General features: G+C 36.8%; 1 protein-coding gene across 2 annotated transcripts; it reads left to right on the top strand.

The window, feature by feature from the left end:
* Window positions 1-913: 913 nt before the first annotated feature.
* LOC146003805 (acyl-CoA Delta-9 desaturase-like) lies at window positions 914-10,385 on the top strand. 2 transcript variants are annotated; one of them, XM_083142224.1, is made up of 6 exons: window positions 914-1,072; window positions 5,192-5,439; window positions 6,149-6,279; window positions 6,964-7,169; window positions 8,057-8,242; window positions 8,990-10,385. In XM_083142224.1, exons 2-6 carry the CDS (start codon window positions 5,220-5,222, stop codon window positions 9,306-9,308), a joined length of 1,062 nt encoding a protein of 353 aa, XP_082998350.1. In that variant the 5' UTR covers window positions 914-1,072; window positions 5,192-5,219; the 3' UTR covers window positions 9,309-10,385. The 2 variants fall into 2 exon arrangements, with proteins under 2 accessions (XP_082998350.1, XP_082998351.1); XM_083142225.1 differs by lacking the exon at window positions 914-1,072 and adding an exon at window positions 1,083-1,236.
* The last annotated feature ends 786 nt before the right edge of the window (window positions 10,386-11,171 follow it).

Below are 11,171 nucleotides of genomic sequence, written 5' to 3'. Positions count from 1 at the left end.
GTACACCTTTCCCGCATGATTATAAATTAGCACAAATTACTAACTATCAGTTTCGTGTGAAAATTGTAATTGTAGGTTAACATTTAATTTTCAAGGTGGGCAATAGCCCCCCTTGTCCCAGGATGGCCATGTTGAGAACTCTACAAACTTGGCCAACAGTCAGGCTCGTAGCCAGAATTTTATTTCGAGGTGGGAGCTCATCCCTTAATCAGTTGCCTCCATCTAAAGGCTCAGTATATTATAACTTACAATACAAGATGTTTAATCCTGTTAAGGAATTAAAATTAATTACCACTATACTACTTAAATTAGATATTTGTAGGGGATCTTGAGGGGTGGCTTTAGCCCCACGATCCCTCCCCCTCGCTACGTGCCTTCCAACAGACGTACGGTGGTTGTGGTATTTGTAGTGAAATTAATTGGGGCAAGAATAAGCAAAAGAAAATTTATTTTTTTCTGTTCTCCAATGGCAAAATGTTTTTAAAGTAAGGGATTGTGCCCCCATGTTTCCCAGCTTCCGAAGCCTGTGGATACGTGTTAAAAAAAAAAGGTTTCCGGCCTTCCGGGATACGTTATGTGATGTTCAAACCGGGTCATTCCCGAAGAAGCGGGTATCAATTTAATTTTGGCCATGTTCACGCAATGGTTGAAATACACATGCAAGTTAGCGTCATCTATTACCAAAATACACGTCACAAAACACGAGCAAGTCACTTCGAGACTGCGCGTTATCATGAATGAAAAATTGCATGAAAAATATGTATAATAATAGCACGGTTGGCAGCACTTGCAACGTAGAACGTGAGGTGGAACTTGTGCTGAGCGAATTTCAACCTTAGCAGCAACACGTCGTGCGAATCCGCTGTCTCTCTTCGGAGGGTTCAGCAATACAGATGGAATCACGCCACCCTCCTGGTCACATGACCCTGTGGTTCGATGTACACGTGAACCGGGTGGCTCAAATCATCGAGAAGCTCCAATATAAGCGCGGGTTGTCTGACATTGATGTGTAGTGACAAGTTGTGTTCACATCTGGACTAAGCTTTACTCAGTGAATCTTTTTTACTCTTTGGTGAGTGAATACGATAATTAATAATTTCTTGTCTTGAATCACCGAAAAGGATACAGCGAGTGTATTTCTTTAGCAGCTCCGGAAACAGTGCAAAGCCAAGGATTGCGAATTGTTACATCAGTTTTTGTGGTGTGATAGTGAAATCTTTTGGACATTTATTTTACGTGAGTGATATTCGATACGGTTTTATGACCGGTTCTAGCAATTTTCGAATTGCATTACTGATCGAGGTTTTAATTGTAAATTGGAACTTGCGTCCGTGTATTTTGTGGATAGGAATAGAGGGGTTTTAAATTTATCGATTTTATGTTCTTGAGCACGTAACGCTTGATTTTTTTTCCTGATTAGCAATGTGTAATGAACGTTCCTTATTAATAGGTTTAATTACTTTGATTCGTTATAAAGCTTCTTGTACGGTGTGCATAATCAATATTTACAATAGTAATTGTACAGTTTTATTCATAATATGACTCAGTAGAGCAACTAAAGTTTACTCGCGGTTTTGTTAAAAGAATTATCAAGGGCATTGGAAATATATTTCCTAATAATGAAACTGTTGGAGTGAGAACCTGTAACATATAAAAAGATTTTCATTGAAGTTACAATGTCAATAATAAATCTTGGGAAAAGAACAGACAACATTGCGAGTCATAACTCAGGTGCAAGGGCGATTGATAAGAGATACTAGCTTTTTATGTGGCAGTTATCATTACGCAAATCTTGACAGGAAGGGGAAGAGTTTACAGAACCGAGCAAATATTCATCTTTTACAGCACGGTAACAAAATGATTGCAATAATATAACAGCAACATTCATTGTAGACTAAGTTCATTGTTGGAACAGAGTAATCCGATATTGAGTTTCATATTGTAGCAGACATTATTTGAAAGCACAGTTTTGACAGCTGTGTTGAAAACACATGGCACAAATAGGAAGTATAAAGTGGTCTACGATTTTGCTGTAAGAGCAGTTTTGAAATCTCTGTCGTGGGTGCATAATTTTATTGTCTTTACTTCCGGTCATATCACATGACGTAAAGTGATTTCTATTTAAATTGCACGTAACTGGTTCTTTACTGGTGGTATAAGAGAGTAAATACCACCTTACAATGCCTGTTATATAACTTAGCTTCTCTCCCTCCCCCCCATAAAATTTTCAGTGTCAATACTGAATGTTATGCTGAAAGGGGAAATATTTAATTTGCAAGTTCACTGTATGCAGTAAGGCTAGTTGGGAGAGTAATCCATTCAATTATCTCCCTGGGTTCCATTATTTAAAATAAAATGTTGGATTTGTGGATTTAACCCAGAAAAAAAGTTTATTGGAATAGCCTAGAAACAACACTTTCTTGTAAGCAAAAAATGGTTACAACTTTTTTCGTTATGATTACCGTAAAGCTTAACCATAAACGTGTTTTGTTGATTCTACAAATGCTGTTTTTCTACCCAGAAATCAAATTTACAGCTGTTTATAATGTTTCATATACATGTGTAGTCAGTTAATGAGCCCGGCATTAATATTCGGCTAAACTTAAGTTCTTGTTGAGCGTTTGGGTGTGGATGTTAACATTATCATGTAATTATTTCCCGTTATAGCTACGGTTCAGAAAGTCACATCTACGATATTACATAATAACTGACTACTGTAGGTCAAGGACATTTTTTCGTCGTTTCTATATTTCTTGTGTTAACGTCCTCACAGGCGACTCTCTGTCTGAAACTAAAGTCCAGTTATTCTCACAATCAATTCCGTGAACCCTGAAAAGACAACATAATGTTTTCCAGTCTACTATCGCAGAATGATTTATGGACTTGCATGAAACCCGTCTGGGCGGCTTCTATCGCTCTCATTTTTTAAAGGAGATAGAACATGTAGACTTTTTTACGTCATAGTTCTTTTTCCACTCTTAAAGCTGGTGGATTGGAATTGTAGATGTTTTTGTATCCAGATCTTCGGGGTGAAATGTAATGGCCTATATCTGCGAAGGTGGTTCATTATCAAAGTCTGTCGATCGAAACTACCCCAGATCCCTGTTACAAGAGGGCTCCCCCCCCCAACACTCGTGTTTACAGCCATGGCTGGGTTTCTCAGACGTCATCAAGATGACGAGTATTTGCTGAGAGTTGTAAAAACCATCGTAAATCACGAACACAAAGTAAACAAAATAATCGAACGCATTCAAAGGAAATACTGATATGAAACCTACTGCAATGAATTCAGGGAGTGGCCCGGGAAGGAAAGGGGGGGGGGGAATTCCTCCACAAATAGAAAAGTACACCTTTGAAAAGGTCGTTAACTTCGCAGAGCATCAGATAATACCTAAGTAAATTGGCAACCATGTCCACTTCGGCTTGCTTTCATTCCCTTTAACATAGAACGTTTTTTTTTCCCGTAGTAATAAGCACCAGTCTTCTTTATAAAAGTCAAAATGATTGGCTTATTTTACTTCGCCTTTCTGCCACTCTTGGCTAATCACGAAGATGAGGATGAGTGATGATACGATGGAATTGATGAAGGGACACTCACAACGAACGCCCATGCCCAGGCCGGGTTTCGAACCCGGAACCCCTGTCGTCGTAGCGCGTTCTGCTAACCACTCCGCCACGGAGGTCTGCGTCAAAATAATGAACTAAGTTCAATATCGTCCGTTTTGATAACTGCTTTCTAGTAATATATAATAAAATGCCATTTAATTAAAACTCAAGAATGGACACGTGCAGGGCTGTGTAACGCGATCATCTATTGTTACAACGAACAATGTTCAACTTCTTGCAGCTGTTTTAACGGTTAGTAAGGCGAACTAGTTGCTGTGGAATGATGGTGACAAACAGTAACGGAACCCCTCCGCCCCCCCCCCCCAAGCAAAGTGTCTGATGTCGCCCCTGCTCTCTTTCAACCTGACGTAAAGTGCAGTTATGTTAAAGACTGTGATCACGGAACAGTGCTTGAAAAAAAACTGCATCTTTACACTTTGCGATCTGCGGTAAGTTATTTCCCAGCTCGAGGCAACGGTGTCGAATCTGGTGCAAAGTATCGAGAATGCGCCCCAGTTTCTCATTCACGTTTAGAACCGAACCTACCGCAGCGACTAGCTAATCGGGGCATATCCGTTACGTCACTCCACGCAGCACCCAGTTGTGTGAAGATCCTCAACTACAATGATAATGACCTTCGTTGCTTCGAAAGCGTTTTTGCTACGCTTCGAGTGTTCGCGTCATCAAAACCGCATTTACGAAAGATCACACCACAGACCAGTACTTCCTTGCCGGAAAAATTAATTTTATGGGACTATTCAGTTAAAATCCATAAAAAATAGGCATCTCTTTGGTCACATCTACTCATCGTAAACTGCCAAACCTTATTCTGTTCGACGCATCGTTTCGACACGACAAGTCCTAACAAAGAAAAGGAAAAAAACTGCAAATATATGCAACAAACAGCACAGGCTCGCAGTTGACACTGAATGTACGCTTGTTATTTTTGTAAATTTATGAGAAGCAAACTTCCACCTTCCGAAAATGAGATTTTGTGCATTTATGGAAAGGATAGTGATCTGTTTTTCTAACAAAAGCGTCACTAGAAAATTCTGTGGGGAGCTCACCCCCCCCCCCCGCCAACACTTTTCCTCTGTGCCCCCTAAAACTAACAATAAATCAACGGTTAAAAAATACAAATTACAACCGCTCGCATTTAGCTTTTAAAAAGCCTTAGCTCCTCCTTGGTGTCTAAAATTTGGCAATCACCCCTCCTCTCGGTTTAACTTCTTAATTTGGCGATCGCCTTGGCTTAACTTCTAAATTTGGCGATCGCCCCTTGGCTTAACTTCTAAAATTTGGCCTTCGCCCCAACTTGGTGTCTAAAAGTGGCTATTGACCCTCGACTTGAGGTCTAAAATTAGGCGATCACCCATCAGCTTAATGTCTGAAACATTAAGGACAGCTACAAAATAGGTCATCCCTTCCCTCAGGTTCACCCTACTACGTTGGAACCTTTGAAATATTTCAAGGATATTTAACCATTAAAGTAAAAAAAACAACATGAAATGGCATTGAATAACTGTGTTGCAAGTTACTTATTTAATTTTGTATCCTAAAATAAACCTGATATTTCCCCTCACAGATCAACTAACCCATAAACATCAAGCACAATGGCTCCAAATATCACAAGCACTCCAACAGGAGTCCTGAATGAGGATGATTTGGAGGTGTACGCTCCTGAAGTGAAGGGACAGGCACAGAAGTCTAAGACGAGATATGAGCTACAGATTGTATGGCGGAATGTGATTGCGTTTATCTACCTTCATGTGGCAGCTGTGTATGGTCTTTATTTGGTTTTAACTTCTGCACAACTTCTCACGACATTATATGGTAAGTTCTTTGCTTCAATATGTAGATAGTTTATTATGTCTTTGGACTTTTATACATTGGTTAAGTTTTAGGAGCTTCTTTTTTTATTTTCAAGTCAAAAATTATCTTTAAAATTTTTGCCAGCATGCTAATTGTTATTTTGACTGGGAACACTGTCAGATATGCCATAGATCTGTACGTATGAGTAATCATAGTTTCTTTAAGCCTGGAGCATAATTTAAGGACATGGAACAAAAAATCTCATGTCGTTAGTGTTGTATTTAATAGTGGTATTAACATGTTAAGTCTGTAGCTCAAAAACTCGAGACGATTAGTATTAGTATCTTCTCAATATTCAATGAGAATAATTTTCTTCCTGGTTTCTGAAATTCTTGGATTTGTAATAAAAATACTAGTTCTGTGCATGTGAGCTAGAGCACCACCTGTTTGCATGGCATATTCTACATATTTACAAGGAAATTGATTGAATTTTTGTAGAGAAACCTATTTCTTATTACATCTCTCATTTACAAACAAACCTTTTTTTTTTAAAAAAAAAATCTATTTTGAATAATGTTTTATTGTAACAAAATGTACAGTTTGTATACTGCTGCATTGATCTTATGTGATTAATTATTTTTGTATATTTTTGTAATCCTAATTAACAATTAAAATCAGAAATAGAAAAAGTAATCAATTGTTGTGTAATGTACCATTGTTTTTCTTTCAGCAATTATTTTGTATCAGCTTGGAGGTTTTGGTATAACTGCTGGTGCCCATAGACTGTGGGCACATAAAGCATACAAGGCCAAGTTGCCAATGAAAATTTTCCTTATGTTGTGCAACACACTTGCTTTCCAGGTATGTTTCTTTTGAACTTCAAATCTTTAATTTCGAACTTTATAAGACAGATTTTTTTTCATTCTGTAGTGTAGGTTATCAGCATTTTGTAATGTTAGGAAAATCTGGTAGTTTTACACTTGTGGATGAATTCATTACGTAAAATTTGAATGTAAGCGATTTTGTAACTATTGTAATTTAAAGTTTTGAATATTAATATTTCTTTATTTAAACGGTTCATAATGGTATTAACATATTATCTCCAAATGCATTTCGTATGCAATGTGTAATGTTAATAGAAACAGCAAATATCACATTAATTTCCCATATTTATAATCATTACTAATCAAGATACAGTGCTCATTTCTTTCAATGAGTAAATAAAATATACATTTGTATATAATTTTTGAATCCATTGTTTAGTGAACAGAATTAAAAATTTATATTTGTAGTGACTGAACTTTTTAATTGGTCAATGTTTCAACACCAGTGTTTCTCAAGAGATATAAAAAGAATAAAATATAATGTTAGTTACATATATGATCAGTAAAACTTGATTTGACAATTAAGTACTGAAAAGTTACAATATTGACAAGGGGACGATTAACAATAAGCCTTTGAAACTCTTAATGTCAGAATCACCAGAGACTTAATATCAAATACACACTTCCATAAAAAATGTTTATTTTTCCTTTCCTATTGCAGAACCATATTTATGAATGGTCACGAGACCACAGGGTGCACCACAAGTTCAGTGAAACAGATGCTGACCCTCACAATGCCACAAGAGGATTCTTCTTCGCTCACGTAGGATGGCTGCTTTGCCGCAAGCACCCAGACGTCAAGGGCAAGGGAAAGATGATAGACATGAGTGATTTGGAAAGAGATCCAATAGTCATGTTCCAAAGGAGGTAATCATTGTTCATTATATTCTCTGCACACGCTCATTTCAAGTTTGCTTAAATATTTTTGCAACCACAACATACTTTGTCTTCGCATCTACTTGATTGCATAGGTGTCACTAGCTTCCAATCATTTTGGTTCCGAATTTACCTCTCTGCATTTACCTGGTGTATACCCAACTAAATACAAACTTACTCCCCCCCCCTCCCCATGGAAAATTCTGGATAAACCCCTGGCTAATGTATTTTTCCTATAGTTTTCATTTTTCTCCTCTTCATGTATATTATTGTGTGGCACTATTCACCGTAATAATTGTTACTAACTTTCCTTCTAAATATCTTTAGCTTTTTACCGTACTATCCATGGACTTGTATTCACTTTGAAAATTAAGAACAATAGTATGAAACCACTAGCTACTACAAGGGATCCCAGCTTTGATACCCAGTGGAGGTACACAGTAGTTCACATCCCACTTTATGTCCAGTCCCAATTTTCCTGTCTGTGCATCAAGTGAGCTTTAAACAAAAATGAACACTATGCATACGTGGGACTAGAAATAGAAATGGGTTACGCTATGAACCTGTGAACTTACCTGAAACATTTAAGTCCAAACTGAACTTGTTATTAAAGAAGTACGTAATATATTCTTTGGATATGCTACAAAGCTGTGCTGTATACACTAAGATTGTCCATACATATCAATGTGTTAACTGCATAGGTGGTCTTATACCTTCTGAATCTCTATATTAGCACCTTCTGTTCAGTTGAGACACCTACAGAATTGATAGAAAAGATACTTTTGTTATTACAAATACAAATTTTACTGCCTTTGTGTAATAATAAATTATTATCTATACTATGTTGACATATGCTGATGATTCTTTTCTCTTTATAGACACTACTTGATACTCATGCCTATTGTGTGCTTCATCGTTCCGACCATTGTTCCAATGTACTTCTGGGGTGAAACCTTCATCAATGCATGGTTCGTTTCAACAATGTTCAGATACACAATCACCCTCAATGCAACTTGGCTGGTGAACAGTGCAGCTCACATGTGGGGAAACAGGCCTTATGACAGGTATTGTTGTCCATTTCACCGTAATTCGTTAGTGGTAGTTTTCATAGATCAATCAATTCAGTTGCCGTTAATGGATCAATAATAAACTTTACAATATTTATAGATTTTGTGTATCAACAATCTCAAGCAAGAGTTTGATATTTGCTTTTAGATGTTCATGCAAAATTTCTGACTAAACAAGTGAGTAATGAGTGGTTTAAAATTTTTAAAAATTACCATTGATATTTATATTCAATATTGCTTCCATTATTAATATCAAATCATAAGCTTGAGGTTACAGAAATGCCCTTTACAATAAAACATTAAAAATTGTGATATATTATAAAATTGAATGAAAATGTTAATTTAGCATGTAAAAAATACTTGTTATTAACAGTCATGCATGACGAATGCAAAAATATGTTCACAGTATTTCTGTTAACATCAATGGCATCATGCATTGCGTGAGAACCAGACGGACTTAATTCCAATTTATCAAATGTACATGTATCATGTATTCTTAGGAATAAAAATAAAAGTGAAGAAATTGGAGGTACGTGACTACTTTACCACTAAGAATTAGAGCTGGAGATCGATCTGACTCCAAATAAAGGAGTTTATTTAAATAAAACCAAAAACAGCATTTTTGGAGCTACATTCCTCTGGTTTCTCATACAATTTGTTATGTGCAAAACACATGATCAAAAGTATACATGCCACATATACAAGTTATTCCAGCAATAACAATAGCTCAATTTTTCTCTTCAGGTACATTAACCCCTCTGAAAATCTTGGCGTTGCCGTGGCAGCTTTGGGCGAAGGGTGGCACAACTACCATCACGTGTTTCCATGGGACTACAAGACCGCTGAACTTGGAAACTACAGGACCAACTTCACAACCGCATTGATTGATTTCTTCGCAAAGATCGGCTGGGCATACGACCTGAAAACCGTCCCAATGTCGATTGTGCAGAAGCGTGCTGAGAGAACTGGAGACGGCAGTCACGAGGTGTGGGGATGGGGTGACAAGGACCTTCCTGAAGACGAAAAGAAGGAAGCCATTGTTCTGAACAAAGATGATTTCTAAAGCTGTTGTACAGCTCTACGTGAACACATTGTGATCTGTTGTTATAAATAGTAATGTTATTATTTTTTTTTTAACTATTACGACATTGTGCAAGAAGTTTTGATTGAAAGTGATATGTAACCGCCATATCACGTGTCATACTAAGTCCAGTGAAACCATTTCTGTTGATTGAACAGAGTCAGTATTTCTTTTATCAGTTTTTGAGTTCATTGTAGCAAGAAGCATTGATGCAAATCTGTCAAAGCTTTGTGATATTAATGGATATTTAATACTCATTTATCAATCCTTGTTTTCACATTTGTTCAATTTTTGTGATGCCAAAGATAAGGCGTTTATGATTTGTGTGTGCGTCAGTGTTAAGACATTGTAACTGATGCCACACCAGGGATAATGTTCAGATATTTATCCTGTCCGCGACCTTCAGCTCTTAGGAGAAGGAGACCGTTATGGCCAAGTCAGGGTTAACGTGATATTTGTATATATTGTGTTTCGTGCTAAATTTCTGTTTGTGACTGTGGGTTGAGGATGGTGTGTTTGCATGTGTGTTTGTGTGAGAGAGAGAGAGAGTGATATGAGTGCTTGAGATATATGTTCAACTGATGTGTGCGTAATTTTCAATATTTATTGAGAATATTTTTGTTACGACTAAGTTAAGAGTATAATAATGTTAATTGAATTCCGAGAAGCGGTAGCATATCCAAGTTTTTTTGTTTTTTTTATCAAGCTGACAAAAGTTTTTGCTTATGCAGCTTGTCATAATTTTAATTCTTGCACAAAGACTTGAAAGGATATTTCTTTTGATACCTCTACTTGCAATATAAAAGGAAATGATCATAAGTTTATTTAAATGTCAGTTCTTGGAAACAAAAGTAATTTGGATGTGCTTCTGTAATGTTTGAAAAGAGGAAAGAAATAATATCAGTTTTCTTCTTTTGAGGAAAAAGTGTTTATTAACATTTAAATTTTACTGAAAGAAAAGTAAGGGATTTACTTTTAAAATGTTATATTACTAACAAAATTGTAATATTACTAACATGTATGATTGTTAGTCCCATGCAATAAATTTGGTGAAGTCTATTATTGTTGTTTGCTTTACTCAAATGAGAGCCAATTCTCAGTGAAATTGTTTACTGCCTGAGTTAGCCCATTCATAGCTTGTAGTTACACAGCATGTAATATTAGCCATGTTAAATTGGAGTTAGCTTCCAACGTTTCGAGCGCATACATCCCTGAAGATGAGAGCAATGTATGCGCTCAAAACGTTGGAAGCTAACTCTAATTTAACATGGCTGGTAACCCGAGAACACCTGTTCGAACCACGTCGCCAGGAAATCTACAGTTCCTATTTATGTAATATTTATAATGGTTATAAAGGGTGTTCAGAAGTTATTGGTCAATTTGAAAGAGCATATTTTCACCCAATAGTGAACAGAAATACATGATACTACTACCATTGAAAGAGAAATATTTGCAGTTTCGCACAGACCTTAAATGCATTTCATGTGTGACAGGTGTCCAAGCGGTACTTCCATTCTCAAAAAACCTTCTCAAGCATGTCTTGTGCGACATTTCAGATGGTGATGTCGATTCACCTTTGCAATTCTAGCAGTGTCTGTGGAAGTGGAGGAACATAAACATTGGCTTTGAAGAAATACCACACAAGAGTCCCATTGGAAACGTCATACAAGACATGATTGAGAAAATCTGGCGAGAGTGAAATTACTGCTTGGACATCTGTCCTGCCACAATGAATGCATTTAAGGTTTTTGTGAAATCTCAAATATTCCTCTTTCAAATGGCAGTAGTATCATGTATTTCTGTATCACATGTATTGGTGAAAATATCGCCTTACGAAATCGACCA

Source organism: Lepisma saccharinum, chromosome 20 (genome assembly GCF_977018435.1).
Source record: "Lepisma saccharinum chromosome 20, izLepSacc3.1, whole genome shotgun sequence".
In the NCBI taxonomy this organism is placed as follows: domain Eukaryota; kingdom Metazoa; phylum Arthropoda; class Insecta; order Zygentoma; family Lepismatidae; genus Lepisma; species Lepisma saccharinum.
The sequence above is the reverse complement of the archived record's forward strand: the minus strand, read 5'-3'. Positions and strand labels throughout refer to the sequence as shown.

What these genes read in the sequence shown, in the direction of transcription:
- LOC146003805 (XM_083142224.1), top strand. Translation starts at nt 5,220, where the DNA reads ATGGCTCCAAATATCACAAGCACTCCAACAGGAGTCCTGAATGAGGAT. An exon ending in ACTTCTCACGACATTATATG is followed by an intron (nt 5,440 to 6,148) that starts GTAAGTTCTTTG and finishes TTTTTCTTTCAG; the next exon opens with CAATTATTTTGTATCAGCTT. An exon ending in GGAAACAGGCCTTATGACAG is followed by an intron (nt 8,243 to 8,989) that starts GTATTGTTGTCC and finishes TTTTCTCTTCAG; the next exon opens with GTACATTAACCCCTCTGAAA.